This window comes from Lipotes vexillifer, unplaced genomic scaffold (assembly GCF_000442215.2).
Source record: "Lipotes vexillifer unplaced genomic scaffold, Lipotes_vexillifer_v1.1 scaffold213, whole genome shotgun sequence".
In the NCBI taxonomy this organism is placed as follows: domain Eukaryota; kingdom Metazoa; phylum Chordata; class Mammalia; order Artiodactyla; family Lipotidae; genus Lipotes; species Lipotes vexillifer.
The window spans coordinates 5,558,026-5,584,817 of record NW_006780610.1 but is presented as its reverse complement, the minus strand read 5'-3'; the positions used below and the strand labels follow the sequence as shown (position 1 = coordinate 5,584,817).

The following is a 26,792-nucleotide window of genomic DNA, read 5'->3' as shown; positions in this document are numbered from 1 at the left end:
CCACTCTGGCTGGTTATAGGGCCTGCTTTAAGACACACCCCATTCATTATTCAGAAGGGCTTGCTGGGATACTGACATGTGTATTTTCTTGATTTGACTCTGCAGTTCCTCATCAGAAGGAAGTAATTCATCAATTACATCCTCTTCATATTCATCAAGCTCTTCCCCATCATACTCATCTTCACTTCCCACGTCACTCCCTGACACCTCTGCCTCATCCTCCAGGTATTTCTTCAATCTCCTGGAAAATTGAAAATTAGAAAATACAACAATGAATATACACACAGCAATGAGAAAAGCAGAACACAGAGCCATCTCTAATAATAAGATTAAATTAATAATAATAATAAATTTTGATAATACTTAAAAGTCTATTATTTAATATATACTGTGTGCCAATAACTGTGCTCTGGAGCATTACTGCGTTATCTCAGGGAGGGGTATTATTATTCCTTTCAATTTTCAGTTGAAGGAACTGAGACTCAGAGAGTAAACAACTTACCAATGGTCCCATAGCTAGCTGGGAGGCAGCAGAGCCTGGATTCAACCTAGGTTGGTGACTCTAAAGCCAGGACTCTCAATCTCCTCTATATATTTGGGACATACCTGCCAGAAGGTTCAAACTATTTTGTCTTGTATTTAAGCTTACCAGCTTCAGGAGACAGACTAGAGATAGTATAGTATGGAAAGGTAATAGACTGTAGTCTTCTTACAGCCCGCCAAATCTTGACCCTCAAGTTAGAAGTATGACTGAAGCTCAGAGTTAGTAGTCATCAAAACCACTACAAGTTAGTTTTTCTGACTTCAGCTTACATCGAGAACAAATCTGCTGTCATCTGAGTTCAAAGTGCTGTCACCTATGGTCATGAGTGGCAGAAGCTTGATGTCTTTCTGAAGGCTGATTTTTTTTTTAATAAATTTATTTATTTATTTATTATTTATTTATTTTTGGCTGTGTTGGGTCTTCGTTTCTGTGCGAGGGCTTTCTCCAGTTGCGGCGAGCGGGGGCCACTCTTCATCGCGGTGCGCGGGCCTCTCACTGTTGCGGCCTCTCGCTGTGGAGCACGGCTCCAGGCATGCAGGCTCAGTAGTTGTGGCTCACGGGCCCAGTCGCTCCGCGGCATGTGGGATTCTCCCAGACCAGTGCTCGAACCCGTGTCCCCTGCATCGGCAGGCAGACTCTCAACCACTGCACCACCAGGGAAGCCCCGAAGACTGATTTTTTATGAAAGACTTCCATTATTATTTTAAAGCTGAGTTCCTCTAACTCCTAGGGTTCCTGAGGAATTCCTTCAGGGGCCAATAGCCACTAAGCTTCTCAATCTTCCCATCTACCCTCTTTGAGCAGTTCAATATTTAGCTGCGATTCTTTGTAAGATTTCATTTGAACAAAGGACTCTATAGTTAAATAAGGTTTAAGAACCATTGCCTTAGAAAAAAAATCTATAGATGGCCCAAAGCTGTATGAATAGTTAATTTGACAGGTGACAAATTAGAAGCCCAAACTGATCTCAACAGAATGGAATGATGGGCTAAAAACAACAAAATAAATCTAATAAGGATCAATATGATGTCCTATATTTTAATTCCAAAAGTCATCCACAAATAATAAAATGCAGAATACCTATTAAAATGGTTTTTATAAACCCTTCAATATCAAGGAAAAAGGCTTACAGATATGGTAAGTAGGAAAAAAAAGCAAGATGCAAAATTGTGCATACAAAAAAAAAATGTACAGATCTCAACCACATAAAAATATATGCCTGAAAAAAGTTATGAGGTAATAATAACCACCACCACCACTTTCAAAAATATCCTGGACGGCAGACATGGATGACTTTTTTTTTTTTGGCTGCGTTGGGTCTTTGTTGCTGCACACGGGCTTTCTCTAGTTGCGGTGAGCAGGGGCTACTCTTTGTTGTGGTGCGCGGGCTTCTCTTTGCAGTGGCTTCTCTTGTTGCAGAGCACGGGCTCTAGGCATGCGGGCTTCAGTAGTTGCAGCACTCGGGCTCAGTAGTTGTGGCTCTCAAGCTCTAGAGTACAGGCTCAGTAGTTGTGGTGCACAGGCTTAGTTGCTCCGTGGCATGTGGGCTTGTCCCGGACCAGGGATCGAACCTGTGTCCCCTGCATTGGCAGGTGGATTCTTAACCACTGCACCACCAGGGAAGTTCCTGGATGACTTTTTATTTATGTCTTTCTGTATTCTTTGAAATATTCCAAAATAAATGGCTTACTTTCATGATCAAAACGACAACAAAATATTAAAAAAATAAAGGGGGGTCATTTGCCTGAGACTAGGATGAGGAAAACCTGGAACGACAGTAATTCACAGGAAAAAAGACATGGGGAATTTTAGTGATCTACAAGATCCTCAGGATCTACAGTGACTCAGCTCTTATGCTCTTTGGTTACTTTATAAAGTAGTATGCAACCAGAACAAGGGATGTGGTTGTACCACTACACAGAGCGGTGGTCAGACTACACCTGAAGATAAAGAGAGTTTCCATACATGTGAGGAGTCTGGAAGCAATGTCACGTGAGAAACAGCTGAAGAACTAGGGATGTTTAGTATAGGAATCACTTGAGGAGGACGTGACCATCTTTGAATACTCAAGAGATATCATGTAAATGGTTTTTACAATCTGTGTTAACCACAAAAAGCAAAAATAGAACCAGCAAATGTAGCAAGCTACAACTCAACTGTCAGGAGAACTTTCTTGCAACTGAAGGAAGGGGTATAACACCTACATTTGCCTTTTCAACTTCTCGGATTGCTGCAGGAGGTCTTCCTCATCATTATCTTCATGGTCTTCTAGTGCTGGGTCTTCATTGTCAGAGTCACTGTGTTCATCCTACAAGATCATATAGTATCACATGCAAAGTTACACAGAACAAAATGTGTCCTCAACTAAGACAGGAATTTATAAACTTCTGCCCAAACATTTCATTCTAGGAAATTGCTTCTGATAACATGTCAAACAGAATTCTCAAGAACTCAACTACAAAACAAGCAAACACAGCAGCAATACATGGAGTTCGGTTATGATTACTCTATCCCCTTCAAACTCACCTCATCACTATCAAACTCATTATCATTTGGGACAAGCTGAAAGTCTCCAAATTCCTCCTCTTCACCTTCTTCTTCCCTAAAATGCAAATCAACAGATCAATAAAAGAGTTGAAAGCAAACTACAAGCAGTCAGCCAACTTAGGAATTGAAAGTATTTTATAGCACCAACAATCTCTTCAAGAAACAGGAAACGAGATATCTTGCCTTTAAAAAAATTTTTTAAATTGTGATAAAATATACACAACATAGTTTACTATCTTAACCATTTTAAGTGTACAGTTCATTAGTGTTAAGTACATTCACATTGTTATGCAACCAACCTCCAGAACTCTTCATCTTACAAAACTAAAACTCTATACCCTTTCAATAGCAACTCCCCATTCTTCCCTCCCCACAATCCCTAGCAACCACCCTTCTACTTTGTGTCTACGAATTTGACTACTCTAAGTACCTCATGTAAGTGGAATCATACAGTATTTGTCTTTTTGTGACTAGCTTACTTCACTTAGCATAACCTCCTCACAGTTCATCCATGCTGTAGCATGTATCAGAATTTCCTTCCTTTTTAAATGCTGAATATTATTCCACTGTGTATGTATCCACTTGGGATGCTTCCACCTTTTGACTATTACGAATAATACTATGAACATGGGTGTACAAATATCTATTACAGATGCTGTTCTCACTTCTTTTGTGTATATAGCCAAAAGTGGAATAACTGCTGGGTGTGAGGTAGTATCTTATTATGGTTTTGATTTGCATTATCTTTTCTTTTGTAAATAAATTTATTTATTTTATTTATTTTTATTTTTGGCTGTGTTGAGTCTTCACTGCTGCGCATGGGCTTTCTCTAGTTGCGACGAGCATGGGCTACTCTTCGTTGCAGTGTGCGGGCTTCTCATTGCGGTGGCTTCTCATTGCAGAGCACGGGCTCTAGGAGCGTGGGCTTCAGTAGTTAGAGCACGCAGGCTCAGTAGTTGTGGCTCACAGGCTCCAGAGCACAGGCTCAGTAGTTGTGGCGCATGGGCTTAGTTGCTCCACAGCATGAGGGATCTTCCCGGACCAGGGCTTGAACCCATGTCCCCTGCATTGGCAGGTGGATTCTCAACCACTGCGCCACCAGGGAAGGCCCTGCATTTTCTTAATTATTAGTGATGTTGAGAACTTTCATGTGCTTTTTCTTGCCTTTTTTTACCCTGTTCCCCACCAACTAAATGAAAGCATTATAATTTCCTTACTATGCAAATATGAGACTCAAACAGACTGCAAGGCTCTCAGACAGGATATGAAGCCCCTAAGATGACCATTTATTCCTGAGCCCAGAGAACCTACCCCAGTATTTTATCAGAACACCAGACTTGCCAAGTTCCCTCCAATCACTGAGACTCACCTGTCTGTTGGGAAAGAGCCTGAGCAAAGAGCAAGTGCTTCTTCCATTGGATCACCCAGACTGTTCTCCTTCTCCTGCTTATTTAACTCTGATGGAGCCAGAGTAGAGACATCTACATCACAATGAAGAAAAAGATTTGTCACCAAGAAATGACAGCTTTATCCTCTCTCCCCAGCCATCTGAAGACATGCCGGCTCAACACAGTTCTAAGGTAAGCTTGCCAAAAAGAGCTCACCATTCATTCATTCATTCAACAAATCCTTATTTAGTGCTTACTATGTGCCAGGCGCCAGGAAGACAGCAGCAAACAAAACAAAGATCGCAGCTCCCAAACAGCTTACATTCTAGCAGAGGTGTGAGGGGGAGAAAGGGGTGTGCAGGTGGAAGTAATAAGTTAGCATTTATATGAAATTTTCTATGCAGCAGACACTGCTCTAAGCTTTGCACATATATTAGCCATAAATGACAAGTCATATGGCCAAAGCTAAAGCAGTTTTCAGTTGGTATTTCACCACTCTAAGTAAGAGCCCTAAATGTCAGGAGCTAAGCAGTGAATTCAACCTATGCTCAAGAATCCACCACAGCTCTGTTTTCTCACCTGAGAGTAAGGGGCTTCTTTTCAAGGACACTGACTTGAGATATTTGGCTGTGGTGAGCCTGATGCTCTGTTGGATAATTACCCTGAGAAGTAAATTTTCCTGAACAAAGATCCAGAAGTTCCTCCATGTTTTCTTTCTTGTCGCTCTTCCTGGACAGAGGTTTTTCAGCCTGAGATGTGAACTTTCCCGTACACAAATCCAACAGCTCATCCATGTTGGCGTCCATGGCATTCTCATCCATACTGGCCAATGGCAATCGAGGCTTCAAAGCTTGGTACTGATTTCTGTGGTTTCTAACATTTAAGAACCTACAAGCCCAATGAAGAGTGTAAGAAATTCTCTAGGAAAAAAACAAAGTGGTGGGTGAAAAGCCCGTACTCATCGCCAATACCAAAGTTAGAAGCTGAATGCTGAACCAGAAGACAAGAGTGTCACACTTCAGCCTGTGACAATCTAAAGAGGGAGGGGGAAGTTTATGAAAGAATAAAGCCTATTCAAAAGGTAAAGGGTTTGGGACTTCCCTGGTGGCGCAGTGGTTAAGAACCTGCCTGCCAATGCAGGGGACACAGGTTCATGCCCTGGTCCAGAAAGATCCCACGTGCTGCAGAGCAACTAAGCCCATGCACCACAACTACTGAGCCTGCGCTCTAGAGCCCATGAGTCACAACTACTGAGCCTCCGAGCCACAACTACTGAGGCCACGTGCCACAACTACTGAAGCCCGTGCACCTAGAGCTCATGCTCCACAACAAGAGAAGCCACCACAACGAAGAGTAGCCCCCACTTGCTGCAACTAGAGAAAGCCCATGCACAGCAACGAAGACCCAATGCAGCCAAAATTAAAAAGTTAAATAAATAAATTTATTTTTTTAAAAGAGCCAATTCTAAAAAAAAAGGTGAAGGGTAAAGGATAATTTTTGGCTTCAAATGGTGCTAGAGTAGGGCTTGGTGTTATGGCCATGTAATGTGCCACAGAAGTGTCAATTCTCAATCTTACCTAACAATCCTAACATAGTAGGATGGATGCAGAGAAATCTGATGACCTTATAAGAGCTATGCATGTCATACGATGCAGAAATTGAAGGATCAGAATGCGCCACCAGGGAAGCCCAAGGCTATTTACTTTTAATTTTCTAGACAGACTTTGTTCAAACGTGTGGAATGTAATACTAATGGTCTGTACACCTCTCTTTCTCAGAAGAGAAAGCACAGATGGAGCGACAGAAGCTCACTTTATTTTTAAACAAAATTAAGCAGTACCCAGCACCATCCACCCACAGAAACATAAAACTACCTACCCATCTGCATCCAACAGTTGGCTCTGAGTGTCATCTTCTAAACAGAACTGGAAGTCTCCTGCTCCTAGGAAAAGTGTCTTAGGCTCTGGGGAGGCGTTATACAGATCCTGGGAATCCTCTATGGGAAGTGAAGGCTCAGACAGCTTTCCTGAACTCTGGCACCAAAACAAAACCAAACAAAAACAAAACATTTTACAAATGTCATTCACTGTCATGACAACAACAGAAGCTGCTATTTGTAAAATTTAATCTACTCTCAGGCAATTGCAGTTGAGGAGGACAATGCATAGCCAAGAGGAGCATAAAGAAAAATATTTTCAAGAAAGTAAGAACCTTGGATGAGGCTTGTTTTTAATACACAAAGCGGGGGGGACTTCCCTGGTGGCGCAGTGGTTAAGAATCTGCCTGCCGATGCAGGGGACATGGGTTCGAGCCCTGGTCTGGGCAGATCCCACATTCCGCGGAGCAACTAAGCCCGTGTGCCACAACTACTGAAGCTCGCGCGCCTAGAGCCCATGCTCTGCAACAAGAGAAGCCACAGCAATGAGAAGCCTGTGCAACGCAATGAAGAGTAGCCCCCGTTCCCCGAAATGAGAGAAAGCCCGCGTGCAGCAACAAAGACCCAACGCAGCCAAAAATAAATAAATAAAATAAATTTATATATATATAAAAATACACAAAGGGGTGGATTTTTTAAACTAAACATACACAATGTGGTGGGAGTTGTTGGCTTGAACACACTTTATTTAGCAATGTGGGAAGCAAAAGAGGAAGGAGATTAGAAAACCACTGCCATCTTACCTTAGAAGCTGAGCTGACCAAACTGGCTCGAAATAGTCCAGGGGAAGGAGATCTGAATCCTCCTGCCGTAGGGAAAAGACTGGTCCCACGGCCTGTTTGTCTGTTGCAAGGCTGATAGGATGGAATTGTGGAGCCTATCAGCTCAAAGCTGCTATTGTGGCTGCTCTCCTTTGTCAGTAATGAGCATGAATCATCTTCATCTAAAGAAAAATAACTTTTAAGTGCATGATTCCAGAAATAAGTTAGATTTGTTTAGGAAAAAGAGTTGAGAATGAAACTGTCAGGTAAGACCCATTGGCAAACCTCTCAAGTTACATGTTCCAAAACATTACATTAAAGGTCAATTACGGGGGCCCAGTGGTTAATAATCCGCCTGCCAATGCAGGGGACATGGGTTCGAGCCCTGGTCCGGGAAGATCCCACATGCCACGGAGCAACTAAGCCTGTCTGCCACAACTACTGAGCCTGCGCTCTACAGCCCAAGAGCCACAACTGAGCCTGCATGCCACAACTATGGAAGCCCGCATGCCTAGAGCCTGTGCTCCGCAACAAGAGAAGCCACCACAATGAGAAGCCCGTGCACTGCAACGATGAGTAGCCCCAGTTCACCGCAACTAGAGAAAGCCTGCGCACAGCAACGAAGACCCAACACAGCCAAAAATAAATAAATAAAATAAATTTTTTTTAAAAAAAGGTCAATTATGGTACTAAGATAACATTATATAATCAGGGTTTATCACTGTGAGCTAAGTGACACCTGAAAGTTCCTGTCTTTCTGCCTAATGCCTATGATAACTCTTTCCATTATCCAATCACTTACACATCTTCCTTTGATCTACATATGATAGAAATGTTTCATGTTTCGTTCAATCAACACACACTAAGGACCTATTACATGCTCATGGAAACTGCAGGTAAGTTTTCAAAAACTGGACCAAGAAAAATATTCTAATTCATAAATTCCTGTCATTGCCACAGGTAAGACTGGGAAAAGTCCACTAGGGTTCCAAAAAATGGAACCTTAAGGAACTGTAGTCCTTAAGTGTCAAAGCTGGAGGATCAGAGAAAAATCACGTTCTGCAAAAGAGTCACTACTTACCTAGTTTGCTAGGTCTTTTGCCTGAGTTTTCATCTATTTCTGATTTTTCTTCACTAGCAGAGTAACTACAAAATAAGAAGGTAAATTGTTTGAGTATCTGTTTCTGCTTCTTACTAGAGGGGCAAATACCAGGGAATCTTATCTTTCCTTAGAGAGAATTACTTACCCCATCTTGGAAGAGTTGTCCTTAAATAGAAGGAAGGTAGAATCTGACAACAGAGGCTTGGGGACAGAAAGAAGGCCAACTGACTTGCCAATTTCACCATTGCCATCATTGTTTTCTTTATCCATTTCTTTCTCATCTTTGGTTTCTATTTCTTCACTACCGAGAAGGAATTCTGCAATCTTTACCAATCACACAACCCCAAAACAGAATAATACAAGTCAAAAAATTTAAAAGCAAACACACTGTCAGCCTGAAATATGGCTGCTTAGTTACAAGTCACATCTTAAATCTGAAAAGGTAAACCTGAAGGAAGCTCGGTCTAACCATTATCATTAACACAATTTATGCTGACACTACTAAAGCTCTTTTATACCTACGTTACTTTACCTTTACCCTCCCCAAACTGCCAAAAGATCATGAAAGAACTGGATTATCATTTTATTGAGTCAATGAGAGGTTACATGATTAGCCTGAGATTGCAGGACAACTACTGACCTCCAACCAACCACAAACTATGACATCCTGCCCAGTTCAGCCACGGCTTTCTCTTCCTTTACCCAGGGTTAAACATTAACCAGTTCTTTTAAATGACTCCAGTGTTCAAACAAGGACGATTTTCTTTTTTCTAATATCAAAAGTCCTATCATCATCTGTTTTCTCTAGGTGGAAAACAATACTATAGAAAAAGGGCAACAGGCCCTTCTACAAATACCTTCCTCAACAAAGAATAAAATTAACTCAGGAAGGTCTTGGGCTGTCTGAGAATTTATTCCAGAACTCAACCTGGCCAAGGTTAAAAGTGCTTTTTATTCTGAATAGAGAAACCTAAATGAACAACAAAGATAAAATTTCTATTAATACAAAACCATTTCGATATTAGCATGATAGTGCAATATGTAAACCAACAGGTAGAAGCCAAGGCTATGGCTCTGTGAACTGCATGTGTTCCCTGGTGCTGAAAGGACTGAAAGCATTAATATTTAAGTACATATGAGCTACATTTATCTCTGCCCCTGAAATCTCTTATACAATTGAACATGCTCATTATATTCTTACTCAAATCTGATTTTCTCTCTTCCTTATTCATCATGATCTAGTGACAAAAATCACATAATTGCCAGAAACCTCCTGATTGCCTTCTTCCTCCTCTTCCTCCTCTTTCGCCTCTTCCTCCTCCAAAGCTTCCTCTCCCTCCTCTTCTCCGTCTTCCTCGGACTGATCCGTCATTTCTTCCTCCTCCTCCTCCTCTTCTTCAAATCCATCTTCATTATCTAACTTAAGTAATGCTTGGCGCTTTTGGCGCTCCTCAGACCTTCGGAGTTTCATTGCTTCTTGCAGCTTAGCTTTCAGCACCTGAAGCTTTTCCCCTGAACAAAAATATGAAGAGATGCTTTAGACGTAATGACCAACTACACACTACAACAACACAAGTGTCCACTTTAGGCAACTCCAGAGGTGTTCTAGACACACCCCAAAAGGAAAATCAGAGACCTTAGGAGTCTAGGCTTTTGTTATCTTAACAAATGGAGAATATCATGAATTGAGTGTAGGAGATAACTTCCATAATTATGCTCTACACCCTGGGATAATATATTACAGAGATTATAAAATTATTATTTAAAAGGGTAAAAAAAAAAAAAAGATGGGTGGGGGGGAGTTGGCCTTCAAAAGTCTATGGTTCAGAAGCCATGAAGGAAAATATTGATAAATTTATCCACATTAAAGAAAAAGAGAAACAACTCAAGAGTAAAATGGGCAAACGATATGAACTGGTAGTTCACAGAAAAATGAACATATATTGTAAATAAAATTAAAAATAATGCTTAAGGGCTTCCCTGGTGGCACCGTGGTTAAGAATCCACCTCCCAATGCAGAGGACACAGGTTCAAGCCCTGGTCCAGGAAGATCCCACATGCCGTGGAGCAACTAAGCCCATGAGCCACAGCTACTGAGCCTGTGGGCCGCGACTACTGAAGCCCACGCACCTAGAGCCCGTGCTCTGCAACAAGAGAAGCCACCACATGAGAAGCCCATGCACTGCAATGAAGAGTAGCCCCCGCTCACCGCAACTAGAGAAAGACCGAGTACAGCAACAAAGACCCAATGCAGCCAAAAATAAAATTAAAAATTATTTAAAAAAACAATGCTTAGCATCACTTCTCATTAGAAATATAAATCAAAATAATGAGATACCATTTTTTATATATTTGGCAAAAATTTGAAGGCTTGATAATATCTGTTATTAACTGGAAGAAACAGGAACTCTTATACACTGTGATTCAGAGTGTAAATCGGTGCAACTATTCTGAAGGACAATGGGATGATATATATATATATATATATATACATATATATATATATATATTTTTGACTTACTGATTCCACCGTAAGGAATTTTGCATCAAAATTTACTAACATATATCTGATACTAGGACGCAATATTGTATGAAATACCAAAACTGAAACAAACACAATGTCCATTAATAGGAGTATGGTTAAACAAATCATGTTATACTTGCACAATGGAATATCACACAGCTGTTAAAAAAAAAAAAAAAGCCCCCAAAGCAATATGTGTATCTGAACTCTTGAGTTAGGTGGTCTGGATTAGGCTGCTAGTTCTACTACTTACTAGTTATATAAATTTGAGCAAGTTGTTTAAATGCTTTGTATATCAGTTTCTTCACATATAAAATAAGGACACTAATGTTATTTGCTGTAAAGCACCTAGAGCAGTGCCTGGCAGAGAGTATAAGTATTCAATGTCTCTCTCTTTCTCTCTCTCTCACTCTCACTCACACACACACAATGGGACATGCATATGAATTTTCCCAGAACACACAAGAAATTGTTAAGTTGCCTTCAGGAAGACTAATTTTTCATTTTATACCTTTTCCTCAGTGTTTTAATTTTTTTCTATGTGATATATTACTCATATTTTCAAAGTGGGAGTGGAAACAACAGACCTGTCCCTAATACAGATTACAAAGCAGAATGCACAGTATGATTGCATTACTGTTTTATTTTTTAAACAGACATGTACTGTCTGTTTAAAAAATACATGCAAAAAGTTTAAAAGGATATAAAACATGGTTACAGAAGATGTCTCTGATAGAGAACTGTAGAGGTTTTTTGTTTATTCCATGTATTTTCTACAATGGATATGTTTTTTTAAACAATAAGACAAAGGCTAGTTTAAGAAATAATTCCTCTTACCCACCCCACACAACTAGGTAATGCTACACACATGAATCATGCTAGAGGTACTGCTGTCCCATCTCCAAAGTCTCCAAGGAAAAAGATTCTATAATGTCTCACTATAGGGTCTTCAGTAGCCATAAAGACCTGCCAGAGTACAAAGAGCCAGGCACCCATCCCCACCCCCAGCCAAAAAAGTAAACAAAGAAACCCCCATGAACGCAAATACCTGGTTTTGTGTGGCTTGCTCCATCCAGCTTCTCAGCTGCCAAAGTCACAGGTACCATATCTGCCTTGAGCTCTTCCTTTCCATCAGGGCCCACATCTTTCACTATGATGTTCACATTCACCTGAGCAGCCCTGGGTTTGGCTGCTGGATTAGCATGCTTCCAGAAACGCTGCTTCAAGGCTTCCAGTTCTAAACCAAACGCCAACCAGTACGTCAGTTTGCCTTTAAGATTCCAGTTAAGAATTACAAGTTATGTTTTTTAAGTTCTACAAACTCGTAGGGAAAAACACACACACAGGGAAATACCAAAATCTCCTTTGCTACCAACACCTGTGTCCAATTCATATAACTTAATCCAAACTAATGGACTGCTGCAACTTCCTCAATATACTTCAAAACTCATTTTAGGGTAGAAATTTACAATGAAGTTTCTAAATATTTGCAATTCCTCAGGGAGATCAGCTCCGTGCTTTGTGACCACCTAGAGGGGTGGGATAGGGAGGGTGGGAGGGAGACACAAGAGGGAGGAGATATGGGGATATATGTATATATATAGCTGATTCACTTTGTTATAAAGCAGAAACTAACACACCATTGTAGAGCAAGTACACTCCAATAAAGATGTTAAAAAAAATAAAAATAAGTATGTGCAATTCTTTTTAAAAAAGTATTAAGCTGGTAGAAAAAATACCATACTCCTCAATTATTCAAGGGCTTAATTTCTCATGGGTTTCAGTCTCCTTTTAAAAAATTCCCTTCTTTGAACATTTCACTGCTTATTAGCAATCTCACTAAATACGAGTAAGGTCAATTTAAAAAATGGAAAAAGAAAATAATCAATGCAATGAGTGATGTAAGTCAGTGGCAGGACTGGAAAAGTTTCTTCGTGAAAATTTTACATATATAATCAGTACAATCAGAAAGGAAATCCCAGTTAGAAGTGGTCCCTGTACCACATGCCCTACTTGTATATAAACGGGAATATGAATACACACACACACACACACACACACACACACACACGAAGTATGAGTTCAATGGTCTAATAGCAACAGGGCCTTTCCCTTCTTCCCCACTGCTATTGCTCAGAACTTTCTTTCTTTTCTCCCTCAGCTAGCTGCTACCTCTCTCACTCTGTTTAACAAGTCAATCATACCATAGTGGGATCTGGTGTAAAAGAGCTGACAGAAAGGAAAGGAGAGGAAGAAAAGCTCCTTTGGGGTTGAGGGATGCTGGCTATTTTCACATGCCGAGCGTTCTCTTCCATGATAAAATGTCCAAGATACTCCAAGTTTGGCTCTTTTTCTAAAATGCGCTCAAATCATACTTTAGTAGTTTTGTGCTTAGCATGTAGATGTGGGTTTTCCCTCCCTAGAGCGTCTTAGTAGAAAAAGAGAAGAACTGGAAAGAAACCTTTTAATTCTGAGTCCCTAACATTATTTATTAATAGAAAAAATCCAATCCCAAATGATGGCATGTTTACATTGCAAATCAAAGAGTAGGGAGAGAAGCTGTAAGTCTGCATCCCATTTTATATTATTTCAGTAAGTTGGAAGCAACAGGTAGTGGCAGTGGAAAGGGAACAGAAATAGGCAGCTCATCACTGGTGCCAAGAAAATAAAAGAAGTGGAAAGGGAGGAAGATTACTCAGGACCTTAAATAAGAATGAGGCAGGAGTTGCCTTCATTCTTCTGGAGAAAGCCAGGTCCCTCAAAACTCTTCATCCACCAACCCACTGGAGCACCCCTTTTCCTTGCCCTTTACTACGGGATTCAACCACCACCCTCCTCACTATAGAACCCCTCTTCAAGCTCCTCTCCCTCCATCGTCTTTTCCCTCCACCTTTCACCCCCTCTCTAAGTGAAAAGTCTCTGCTCCAGCTCATGTCTCCACCTAAAAGCCCTGCATGATCTGGCCTCTAGTCACCAACCTCCTTGCAATCTTGACTTCAGCTAACCAGAGCTTTCTCTTTTGTGTCTTTTGTAGCTCTGTCCCCTCCACGAAGAAAGCCCTCCCTCACCTCTCTGCCTTGGTATCTCCTACTCAGCTTTCAGGACTCAGCTCAGGTATGAGCTCCTTTCAGAAGCTTCCCTGACTCCTTGTGAGGAACTCTTTCTCTAGGCTCAAAGTATGCACAGCACTTAACATCCATTTTTCTGCCTGTTACTCCTACTATGCTTTAATTTCCTCGTGAGAAGGGACTACATCTTACTTGCATACACAGCACCCAACACCATGCTAAATAAAAGTTTACTGCATGAATGAATAAATGTTGATCCTAACTTCATATATTATGAAACAGGCTGATCTGGAAACCCAATATCCATGTCAAATACTATTTCTGAAGGAAAACATATTCTGAGTTAAAAATAAGTGCCTACTATGAGCCAGGCATTGTGCTAGTTCCCTGTATAAGCCAAGTGTATGTTGGAAAAACTACCCAACCTCTCCAAACCTCAGGCTCTTCATTTGCAAAATAGTATCTGGGGCTATGAAAATTAAGATAACTAATAAAAAGATCTATCAGTGTCTAATATAGTAGGTATGCAAAAAAAAAAAAAAAAAGGTTTCTTCCCTTTTCTGTTTCTCAGTCTGAGACTGTTTAGAAAACTTCTAGTCCCATATAACAAAATTTCACAGTATTAATATAGTAAGTACTCAAAAAGTTCTACCGCACCTTTTAGTCTGAGACTATTTAGATAACTTCTAGTCCCACACAACAAAACTTTCATTCCCTGTTCTGGGCAACAGCTTATTTCCACGCTTCTTTGCTAACAGAGCTATGCTAGTTGTTACAAAACCCTTCCACCCCCCAACTGCTCTGGTCAAACTGACTTACACGTCCTCCCAATATGCACCACACAGAGCTCTTTCTGTCCCTTCTAAGAACGTCCTTCTCTCCACTTCCACAAAGTCCACCCATTCAATCAACAAAGACTGATACTATGCCCTACACCTTTCACCTCCTCTCTAAGTGAAAAGTCTCTGCTCCAGCTCATGTCTCCACCTAAAAGCCCTGCATGATCTGGCCTCTAGTCACCAACCTCCTTGCAATCTTGACTTCAGCTAACCAGAGCTTTCTCTTTTGTGTCTTTTGTAGCTCTGTCCCCTCCACGAAGAAAGCCCTCCCTCACCTCTCTGCCTTGGTATCTCCTACTCAGCTTTCAGGACTCAGCTCAGGTATGAGCTCCTTTCAGAAGCTTCCCTGACTCCTTGTGAGGAACTCTTTCTCTAGGCTCAAAGTATGCACAGCACTTAACATCCATTTTTCTGCCTGTTACTCCTACTATGCTTTAATTTCCTCGTGAGAAGGGACTACATCTTACTTGCATACACAGCACCCAACACCATGCTAAATAAAAGTTTACTGCATGAATGAATAAATGTTGATCCTAACTTCATATATTATGAAACAGGCTGATCTGGAAACCCAATATCCATGTCAAATACTATTTCTGAAGGAAAACATATTCTGAGTTAAAAATAAGTGCCTACTATGAGCCAGGCATTGTGCTAGTTCCCTGTATAAGCCAAGTGTATGTTGGAAAAACTACCCAACCTCTCCAAACCTCAGGCTCTTCATTTGCAAAATAGTATCTGGGGCTATGAAAATTAAGATAACTAATAAAAAGATCTATCAGTGTCTAATATAGTAGGTATGCAAAAAAAAAAAAAAAAAGGTTTCTTCCCTTTTCTGTTTCTCAGTCTGAGACTGTTTAGAAAACTTCTAGTCCCATATAACAAAATTTCACAGTATTAATATAGTAAGTACTCAAAAAGTTCTACCGCACCTTTTAGTCTGAGACTATTTAGATAACTTCTAGTCCCACACAACAAAACTTTCATTCCCTGTTCTGGGCAACAGCTTATTTCCACGCTTCTTTGCTAACAGAGCTATGCTAGTTGTTACAAAACCCTTCCACCCCCCAACTGCTCTGGTCAAACTGACTTACACGTCCTCCCAATATGCACCACACAGAGCTCTTTCTGTCCCTTCTAAGAACGTCCTTCTCTCCACTTCCACAAAGTCCACCCATTCAATCAACAAAGACTGATACTATGGCTGACCTAGCACCTGCCAACCATATGTTAGTTAATGATGGAGAGTCTTGATGTAAATAATTTCACTGATAATAGAAAAAGCAGCCACCATTTGAGCGTTTCTTTATGCTATCCACTTGTATGCATTATTTCAACAAATCTTCACTAAAGCCCTGTGAACCAGATACCGTTACTTCATTTTTTAAAAAAGATGCCTTGGGGCTTCCCTGGTGGCGCAGTGGTTGGGAGTCCGCCTGCCGATGCAGGGGACGCGGGTTCGTGCCCCAGTCCGGGAAGATCCCATATGCCGCGGAGCGGCTGGGCCAGCGGGCCATGGCTGCTGAGCCTGCGCGTCCAGAGCCTGTGCTCTGGGGCCACAACAGTGCAAGGCCCGCGTACCGCAAAAAAAAAAAAAAAAAAAAAAAGATGCCTTGGAGAGGTCAAATAGCAGACTCAAGTTTAAACACTGAATAGTATAATCCAGATTCAGATCCCAACCTTGCTATAGAGCCTCAGCTCTTAATTATCATATCACATTGCAGAGGAGGGAACACCTAATTTTACCGACAAGTCAGGAAGTGTACCCAATGTGGGTAATACTTGATTTCTCTCTTGAAGGATCATTCATTCATTCTTTCATTCATTCAGTAAACATGGCTGCCTAAAATGTGTCATCCACTGTGGAAGCACAGGGGACAGAGTAAGGAACAAGCCAGAAGATCCCTACTCAAAGTATAAAGGGGAAGGTAGTGAACAAGTAATTATATCCACTTATTCTTTAATCACCTATTGTAAGAAACTTATCCCTCCTCTTTACTCCTATGATTCTTTACTCTAAATGTTTCTTTCAGCAAAGAATACTCTTCCCTTTTCTCCATGTTATTTAACTTTTTCCAATTATCAGTGACACATGTTCATGATAGAAGATGTCACTTCCTTGTATTACTGTTATTTGCCTACTTCTTATCTCCCCGGGTAGAGCGTAAGTACCTTAAGTGTAGGATAGACGTCAGATTTCTCAAGTATGCCTTACAGCAACTTGCATGTAGTGGATAGTTTAATACTTGTTGAATGAATGAAAAGAAAGAAAAGAAATTCAGTTTTGCAGACAATTTGCTGAACCAAGATATTTCTAACTGTGAAAAACTGAATAATGCTTTTATCAAAGTCATACCATAAAACAACAGCAATGTACCCTGCTTTGTACATTAACTATCAACAGGTTTCCATTTAAACAAGGTTTAGAACATTCTAATACCCTGCCAAATGTATCTAAATGATTTCTATCTGGTATCTGGTACATCTGCCGAATAAGACCATGTGTGATTATTTGTTTCTCCTGTATTCCCTGTCCTCCACAGTGGCAAATACTAGAAAGCTGCCAGAACAAATCACTCTAGAGAAGCTCCTCACAATTCAAAGGATTACCTCTGTTGGTTTCAGGTTCTTCAAGTATCACAAAAGAATCTTTGTCAGCACCCAGCCGAGGCTGAACGAAAACATCTACTCCCAGTTGCTTCAGTCTATCCACAGTGAACCTCCTCACTTTTTCAGGTGGCACCACTGCTGCTGATTTAGTTTGCTGGCTGGGCTCTTCCACCTTCTCATCTGCTTCTTCTGTTTTTTTCAGGCCTTCTTCTTCCTCCAGGGCACAAGGTTCAGGTGCCACAAGCCCTCCAGCATGATACTCCTCACTGTCCTTATTCCCAAGGAAGCTGCATTCCTGTTGTGCCACCGAGATGTCCCCAGGTGAAGGTCTAGCATCACTCTGCTCCTGTTTCTCGGGAATTTCTAGCTCTTCACTTCCTGTCAAATTCTTACTGCAAGACTCATCTGATCCAGTAGTGACCTGGGGTTCCTTTGAAACTGCAGGGAGTGCATTAATTTCCATTTCATATCCTGCACCTGTTGTCTGCTCAGAATCTTTGCTATGGTGGTCACTATTTACCTCAGTTGTATTTTCAGTGTCTGTGATTTCTTTGTGATGGCTTGCCTGATACTTAGATGACCTAGAGAAGGGAAAATAACCTGGAGTTGAAAATTATCCTAAACGTGAAACATTATACCTTAGCACGTAATGAATCGTTTAAATCAATTTAAAGGAAGTGAGGAATCTGAACTCTTTACACCAAGTGTTTGCCTCAGAACTGAATATTTATGAAAATTATAATCACAAGGAAAGAAGCTTCTTACTTCAGCAGTGCCATGGCATTTCCCTGGCAAGTGGGCCGGGGTTTACGTTTGAAGAATTCATGAACAGTTTTATTCTCAGGCATATGATATGGAAGATTAAGTGCAGACTCTATAAAATGGAAGAAAACAAGCAAATACATATACTGTACATTCTGAAATGTCACTTTTCAATCAGTTAACTAAACAACCAAAGCCATCCCCAGAAATAGAAAACAAACCTGCCTTTAATAAAAGCAGGATCCAACTACAAAAAAATTCCCTGAAGACCAGTGGCTTTTAAAACTAGCTGTGAAATCAAATTGATCCAGTAAGTTTTTCAAAAATAGAGATTCTTGGACCCCATTTCAAGCCTACCGAATCAGAATTTCTGCGGGGCCTAAGAATTTATAAATTCGAAAGGTTTGTAAAAGGGATCCTGATGCAGCCAGGCCATAGACAACCCTTTAAAAAACTCCCTCATTACCACCACTACAGTTCCGGAAATTTTCTCAGTTTATACTAATGTTCCAGGGGCTTCAGAACAATGGCCATTCATCAAGATCAATTCTAAACTTGATTATTATAATCTCATTCATATTAAGATTGTTAAAAAAAAAAGAAAGTCCCCAACATCCAAGTTGAGCTTACAAAGAAATAATGTGATTTGCCTCAGTGTTTACCATACAGGTTTCCTTACCTCGAATAAGGCGCTGAGTCTCACTATGCAATTTTTTTAATGCTTCCTTACTTAACTTGGCCGCCTTTCTTTCCTTAAAGAAAACAAAAAGTGAGACTACATTAATGCTATTATCCAGAAAGATTGATAGATATTCATCCCATAAAAGTCTGCTCTCTCCAAGAAAAGAGGATGGACAGGGAACAGTAAGCATTAATAAGATCAAAACAATATAAACTTCAGGAGTTCATTTATTTCCAAGTCTCACAGAATTAATTCAATCCAATTCATATTTGTGTCCCTAGTATGCACAAAGCAATATCCTAGGAATCAGGGTAATACGATAGACACAATAAAACTCCTGAAAAACCCACAATCGCCTGGGAAAAGAGCTCAACATGACAACTATATAGGGCTCTATGTCACCTTCCTCGTGGTGCCTTTTGATAACTCAGTTTCTTCTTCAAATGAATAGACCTCACTCTCCAAAGATGGTTCCTTTCTCTAAAAGAGAAGATTGCAAATGGATTAACAGGGAAAAAAATTAAACTGACACAAGAGGATGTTGCTTACGCAAAGACTGCTTTTGCAATCCAACATCACATCATGCTACATTAATGCTAAATCAATAATTATCAAATATAAAATGTTAGTCACACAGCATCCTCTAATGCCTAGAAAACACATTAGTTGTCTCCAATGGAGCTTGGGCCCTCATTTCTTGCACCTATTACATCTTTCCCTGAGGAGGGACAATGACTTGCAGGAAGCTAATCTCAGGAAGAATGATTATGCTTCCAAACACTCAGGACAACTATGCTTTTTTTTTTTTTGCGGTACACGGGCCTCTCACTGCTGTGGCCTCTCCCATTGCGGAGCACAGGCTCTGGACGTGCAGGCTCAGCAGCCACTGCTCACGGGTCCAGCCGCTCCGCGGCATGTGGGATCTTCCCAGACCGGGGCACGAACCCATGTCCCCTGCATCGGCAGGCGGACTCTCAACCACTGCGCCACCAGGGAAGCCCGGACAACGATGCTTCCACTGATGCTTCTCTTTGATACCTTTCCAGAAACCCTATAGGTTCATTTCCTAGAGGCCACCAGATTATAAAATTTACATCTCTGACCCCTTTTTTACCTGTTTCTTACAAAACATAAAGTATCTTACTTTCCTCAACATTCTTATTAGGGCAATGAAAATACTAGTTCCCAAACAACGTAGCACGTCCATCACTTGTACTGCATAATTCCAAAATTAACAGCTGAAAAACTGAAATCAATTGACACGTGTTTTTCTTCAGTTAAAAAAAAAAAAATAAGGTTCCAACAGTAAATCAGAAAACAAAGCAAAGGTTAGCTCTAATTGCAGTCATCTTTTACTTGCCTTGTGCTTTTTTACTTTGTTTTTCACAGCTTCCCTTATTGATTCTAATGACTCTTCATCTTCTAATGGAGAGTTATTTTCCTCCTCCAACCCAGTTTCAAAAAGGTCTTTATCCACAAGTAGACATCCACTGTCATTAAATAGCTGTTTCACATCATCTTCCTGGGTAACACAAAGAAAAAGCAAGATCCAATCATTTTAAAATCCAATGTTTTACAATACCATATAGCAATTTGCTTCAGGGCAGAAAAAGCTCATGCTTCATCAATAGACAAGTATATGGCATCCTAGAACATTATCACTGGTTCCTAATCCATAGTCATCCTTTGAAGTCCATGCTGTGATTTTACACAATTGTCCAAAACTAACTTAATAAATAGTACACTTGTTTTTGAAAAGTCAATTAAATACTTCATTAAACAACTAGCTTATAAAATTTGGGGATGGTTTTTCCAGTTAGCAAACAAGACTTTTGACTGATGGAGGCATGAAAAAATCCTATGAAAGTTAATTTTCATCAGATCAGAAACAGCAAAAAATAACTCCACGTGCTCACAAAGAAAATCAGAAACCCATTTATTTGGAAGGTGTCCTCTCATATCCAAAATGGAGAATGAGACCAATGGATTTGAAATCACATACCTCACTGCAAGACAATCAACTCGAAAGTATATCCTGCGTGCAGAAACAACCTCAAGAACTAAAAGCAACCTTTTTTCCTAAAAGCAACTTTTTCTAAAACATTAACCTGCCTTAGAAACAGCAAATTATTCTTTTAAATGTACCTCATTTTTTGTTTCCTTCTTTTTCAGCTGCTTAATTTTTTCCATCTTTCTCTCCTCTTTCTTGAGTCTTCGCTTTGATTTTACTTTTGCTTTTCCTCCAATTCCTTCTTTATCATGTATGGGTTTTTTGGAAATCTTTCTGTCAACTGTAAAATCCATAGAGTTTTCAGGTTGGAGACTCAGCTCTAAGCAAGGTGTCACTAGGGTTTCAAGATTTTCCTGACACAAAGACTCCTCGATGTCACTCTCATCACTGTTCACCAGAGTTCTGTAAATCCTTCTGACTTTTCCATTTTTTCCAGCATGTAAGTTCTCCTTATCTTCCTCCTCTATATCGTCATAGGTAGTTTTCTCTGGAGAGGCATTTGTGCCCTCTTGTTCAGAATCACTCTCTTGTAGCACCTTCCTGCTTTTCAATTTCTTACTCACAAATATCTCTTCATCTGAATCTGGAGGAAACACAATTTTTTTAGAGTCTACCGTCATTGGCCTTCTTCCTAGTCCCCGTACTCCTCAAAAACATATCCAATTAGCCAAGTGATATATCACCTTGTGAAATTATGTAACTAACACTAAGAACTGACTGTAGCAAAGCAAATCTAAAAATATATTTTGAAAACCATTTTCCCTGGAAAGATATCTCTTACTAAGAAATGTAATTATATATATTTACAATGTGTAAAGCTGTTCTGATCCTTCTGGCAGGTGTTAAAAGTCCTTTTATTATAGGATGAATGCATTCAACCAGGCAATATGGTATCTTCTAGACACTTTATACATTCAATAATATAATAGAAATGGTTATTTTCAAAAGGGTACAAGCACTATTATTTTGCTTTTATAGTAAATAGAACAAACAAGGTTAAGCATTAATAATTTAATAAATCAGAGAATAATGAAATTAATCCAGTCCCCTTACAACCCAAGCTGCCACATTCTATTCCTAAAAATAAAAGTACTGACTATTACAAACCTTGTTCACTCAAGAGCCCAACTGTTTCACAGCTGCCCTGTCCACTGTCTGAAGGACTATCTGCTTCTTCTTGTGAAATGAGTTTTGAATCATTGATTTCTAGGTAAACCTAGAAAATGAGAATATACTTTGTATTAACCAGCAGGTGACAGAAAGCTCTAAGTACATAAAGACACATAAATTATCATGGGATCATCAGGCTGAAATAAGGAAAAAACAATACAGTGGTTTAACAAAAGGATGACATTAAGAATTACTGGACATGGGCTTCCCTGGTGGCGCAGTGGAGAGTCTGCCTGCCAATGCAGGGGACATGGGTTTGTGTCCCGGTCCAGGAAAATCCCACATGCTGCGGAGCGGCTGGGCCCGTGAGCCATGGCCGCTGAGCCTGCGCGTCCGGAGCCTGTGCTCCACAACGGGAGAGGCTACAACAGTGAGAGGCCTGCGTACCGCAAAAAAAAAAGAATTACTGGACAGGACTTCCCTGGTGGCGCAGTGGTTAAGAATCCGCCTGCCAATGCAGTGGACACGGGTTCAATCCCTGGTCCAGGAAGATCCCACATGCCACAGAGCAACTAAGCCCGTGAGCCACAACTACTGAGCCTGCACTCTAGAGCCCGAGAGCCACAACTACTGAGCCCATGTGCCACAACAACTGAAGCCACACACCTAGAGCTCGTGCTCCACAAAAAGGGAAGACCCCGCAATGAGAAGCCCACACACTGCAACGCTCGCAGCAACTAGAGAAAGCCTGCGCGCAGCAATGAAGACCCAATGCAGCCAAAAATAAATAAATAAAATAATTTATAAAAGAAAAAAAAAAGAATTACTGGACAAGAAAACAAACTAAAATTCATTGTTCACCTTTGAAGGCTATTATAGGACCAACTCTTTATTTTGAGTTATGGTAAATAAATGTAAAGAATCAAGCACTTATTGCATTTTACTATGTGAAGGTTTCTCAGTGTATCCAAATGACATGATAAATAACATCACAGAGAGGCAATCCAGGTGTGGGAAACTCTACAGGACAAACTGTGGTTTCTTTAACAGTAAATTGCAAGAAAAAAGAGAGCAAGGGGGACTTATAAAGAGAGTAAAGATATTTACACACACACATATCACCGACTGCAATATGCAGGGGCCATGTTCGGATCCTAATTCAAACAAACTGAAAGTATATGTATGAGTCAAAGAAATCTGAACACTGATTAGCTATTTAATATCAAACAGTAATTCTAAATTTTTTAGGTATGGTAATAATATAGTAGTTATCTTTTTTGGAAAGCCCTTACCTTTTGGAGATGCATGATGAAATATCTGTGGATGAAATATGTGTGGAATTTGCTGCCAAATAATCCAGTAAGGGGGGAAGTGGGTATAAATGAAACAAGATTGGCATGATTTGATAATTGTTGAAGTTAGGTGATGGGTTCATTATAACAGCCTTTCGATGTTTATGTCTGAAATTCAGCACCCCCCCAGAATGTTTTTAAGTCACAAGTGAAAAATCTAAGGAGACCGGGGTATGTTGGGTGACTTGACTAGTTAGTGACCAAGCTTAGTTCATAGAACTCTGAATCAACTTATTAATAAGGGGAAAATACATCTGTAATGTAATAGGTCACAAGGCCTCACCCTAATGGCTTCTCAAACAACTGTTAAATTGATTTGAATGTTTAGTACAATTATTAAAATTATAACCAAAAATAACATGAACAGAGGAATATCACCGAGGATCATGATGTATATGCTGATGATCCTCCCAACAATGGAAAGCAGTAAGACTATTTGTGGACATGGAAACTGAGTTCAGGTAACCACATAGCTCAATACATGGTGATACTCTTTTTTTTTTTTAATATAGATTTATTTATTTATTTTTGGCTGCATTGGGTCTTCGTTGCTGCCCGCGGTCTTTCTCTAGTTGCAGCGAGCAGGGGCTGCTCTTTGTTGCGGTGCGCGGGCTTCTCACTGCGGCGGTCTCTCCTGTTGTGGAGCACAGGCTCCAGGCGCACGTGCTTCAATAGTTGTGGTGCATGGGCTCAGTAGTTGTGGCTCATGGGCTCTAGAGCGCAGGCTAAGTAGTTGTGGCACACGGGCTTAGTTGCTCCGCAGCATGTGGGATCCTTCCGGATCAGGGCTCGAACCCGTATCCCCTGCATTGGCAGGCAGATTCCCAACCACTGCGCCACCAGGGAAGCCCCATGGTGATGCTCTTAATCACTGTATTCTAGGCAATCTGCAGAACCAGCGACAGTCAGGGCCAGGAACAGGGTGAGGCTAGAAGGTCTCAAAACACTCAGTAATCAAGATATTTTAGTGCAATACTAAAATAAAAAATCAAACGGACAAATTATGACTCATGAGGTCAGCTGCTTGCTTTTGTAAATAAAGTTTTTTTTGAACCAGGGCCAGGATGAGTGTGAGGTGAGTGAGACAGAGTAGTGCAAACACAGGGTCGGATCTTGTCTTCATTTCAAAGTTTGATATTTTGTTCAAAATCAAATAATGGAATTTTTTGCATTAATTTTTATTTTTAAAAATACTGCATTAAAATATTATCTTGAACCACAAGGTCCTACTGTAGAGCACAGGGAACTCTATTCAATATCCTGTGATAAACACAATGGAAAAGAATAAGAATGTACATATATGTATAACTGAGTCACTTTGCTGTACAGCAGTAATTAACACATTATAATTCAACTATACTTCGGTAAAAATTAATTTGAAAAATTATCTTGATGCGCCCCGTTAAATTTTGCTCCCAAGACGAGTGTCTCACTCCAGTCCCAGCCCAGAAAAGAACACATCTGGAAACAGATGTCGTTTCTACGCCAATTCCGACAGCGACTAGCCAGTCACCTCCCGGAAGGCTCCGAGACTGGTACCTTCACCTCTCGGAACCCTGTATGATGACCTCAGAGGCCTCTTCCAGACCCAATTTCGAAGTCTCTAAGACTCTTGCCGTCCATTTACAGTTAATGCTGCCCCTCACCCTAGAGGCCCGGTTCGGCCTGGTCCTTCCTCCTTTTTGGGGCGCAGTTGGAGGAAGACCCCCCGCCGCAGGAAACGCGCCAAAGGGGCGGGATGAGCAGGCTGAGCAGAGGCTGGCGGCGGGCTGCGCGCGCCGCAAAGACCAGGAGCAACCTCCCCGAGGGGACCGAGGCGCGGGGACCCCAGCGCCGGGATCGACCGCGGGGTCCCGAGCGCGCGGGGCCTGTGGTTTTATCTCGGCGGGGCCGCGAAACCGAGCCGCCACGGTGCACGCCGGGAGCTGTAGTCCTCCCAGCCTCCACGACCCACACGGCCGGCTCGACCGCTGCCCCACCCCACCCCACCCCTCCGCGCCGGGCCTCCGCAGCTTCAGATAGAGGCAAGTGCATAAACTCACCTCGGAAACCACTTCTCCCGTCATGACTCCGGCCTCCGCAGCGCGCCGCTCGGGAAGAAGCAAGTCTCCGCTTCCCGCACCCGGGACGCAGCCGCTCCCACAGTCTCCTGCCAGGCAGCGGCGTTCGAGCTTTCGCGCCCAGCCGGAGTGGATGCTCCGCCCTCAACGATTTGCACCAATCCGGAGGAGTCTTTCTACATGAGGCCACGCCCCCGCCCTATCCTACCAATCGAAGCTCCTTCGGCCGGCCCGTTGAATATAATCTGGGTTAGGTTGGCGGGTCGCGGCTCCTCTTGTCAACTGAGGCTGGGGGAGGCTGGAGGTGTCCTGTTACCGTGAGAGCGGTGATCTTTGACCTTTAACCCTTACCGTAGCGCGGCAGCTCCCATCAAGCGCGTTTTGAGGAGTAAGCCCTCCAGGCGGGAAGTGAGCCAGAAGATCCCTAGGCACCTGAAGTCATCCCCGTGGGGACTTTCTTCAGGACCTCCTTTCCTGGAGCAGCTGGATCCCACCTGCTCCTTCTTGTACATGGCATTCACGCCACTGGACATCAAAAAAGAAAAGTTTTGTGGGCTGCTCAGATACCAAAGAATATCCTTGGATAACCTTTATTATTTTACTTAAGGTTAATTCGAGTATGCAGAAAACACACTCATCCCACTTCCATACTCTTTGGACAAGGCAGGAAAAAAAATAAAATGTCTGGAATCAGACTAATCCCAGACAGTTCTAATCCCTTGTCATTGTCCTGGTTACTATCTTTTTGGCCCTTCAGGTCCATTCTCTCTCTTTCCTTATCCTGCTCTGTCCAGGCAAGGCTGACTTCTCCCCACTGCATTATTCGAGCTCCCTTGCCCTCCAGATTCTTGTCGAGTCTAGCTACTGGAAGATATTTACAAGATTACTGTAAGGAAGAGATGAGTGCACCAAGAAAGAAAGGTCACCTTTACCTCCCCCACTTCACCGGCCGTGATCCTATCCACTGACAGGGTGACCAACTCATTCCAGTTTTCCCAGGACTTGCCCAGTTTTAGCATTGAAAGTCCCACCTCCCAGGAATCTCCTCAGTCCCAGGCAAACCAGGATGGTTAGTCACCCTATCCACTGGCCTCCTTTTCCAAGTTTCCAGCTTTAGCTGAGTCCAGATAAAAGTTCTGTCTCCTCATTTTCATTTCTTCACCTCCTTTCAACCCATGTCTGCTCCCACCAACAAGATCCCATCTTCCATCCTCTTCTCTCACATCTCAGTCTATCCACTTTTTCATGTACTTTACTATTAATTTTTACATTGATGATTCCTAAATATACATCTACACACCCTTCCCTCATATTTGGAGGGCTAACATTTATTGGGGGCTTACCTTGAGACAGGAAACAGTTACAAGAATTTTGCAAGCATTATCTTATTTAATCTTTAGAGTAACTTTGTAAGGTAATAATACTATCTCCATTTTAGCAGTTGAGGAAACTAAACCTTTCAAAGGCTAGTAACTGGTGGAGCTGATATTCACACC

At 41.4% G+C, this 26,792-nt stretch overlaps 1 protein-coding gene across 2 annotated transcripts in view; it reads right to left on the bottom strand.

Moving 5' to 3' along the window:
* CLSPN (claspin) overlaps window positions 1–25,302 on the bottom strand; it is a 28,043-nt gene extending 2,741 nt beyond the window's left edge. The window contains exons 1-19 of one of the 2 annotated variants that reach the window (XM_007453832.1): window positions 25,279–25,302; window positions 21,882–21,990; window positions 20,909–21,357; window positions 20,124–20,285; window positions 19,166–19,243; window positions 18,761–18,833; window positions 18,085–18,193; window positions 17,320–17,900; window positions 11,851–12,039; window positions 9,549–9,790; window positions 8,424–8,602; window positions 8,258–8,322; window positions 7,159–7,358; window positions 6,358–6,512; window positions 5,141–5,367; window positions 4,461–4,572; window positions 3,071–3,146; window positions 2,749–2,852; window positions 77–241 (exon numbers count right to left, since the gene is read on the bottom strand). In XM_007453832.1, coding sequence (XP_007453894.1) covers window positions 77–241; window positions 2,749–2,852; window positions 3,071–3,146; window positions 4,461–4,572; window positions 5,141–5,367; window positions 6,358–6,512; window positions 7,159–7,358; window positions 8,258–8,322; window positions 8,424–8,602; window positions 9,549–9,790; window positions 11,851–12,039; window positions 17,320–17,900; window positions 18,085–18,193; window positions 18,761–18,833; window positions 19,166–19,243; window positions 20,124–20,285; window positions 20,909–21,357; window positions 21,882–21,990; window positions 25,279–25,302 — 3,299 coding nt within the window. The remainder of the gene's footprint in view (window positions 1–76; window positions 242–2,748; window positions 2,853–3,070; window positions 3,147–4,460; window positions 4,573–5,140; window positions 5,368–6,357; window positions 6,513–7,158; window positions 7,359–8,257; window positions 8,323–8,423; window positions 8,603–9,548; window positions 9,791–11,850; window positions 12,040–17,319; window positions 17,901–18,084; window positions 18,194–18,760; window positions 18,834–19,165; window positions 19,244–20,123; window positions 20,286–20,908; window positions 21,358–21,881; window positions 21,991–25,278) is intronic. The other variant, XM_007453833.1, reaches the window with a different exon arrangement.
* Between the last annotated feature and the right edge of the window lie 1,490 nt (window positions 25,303–26,792).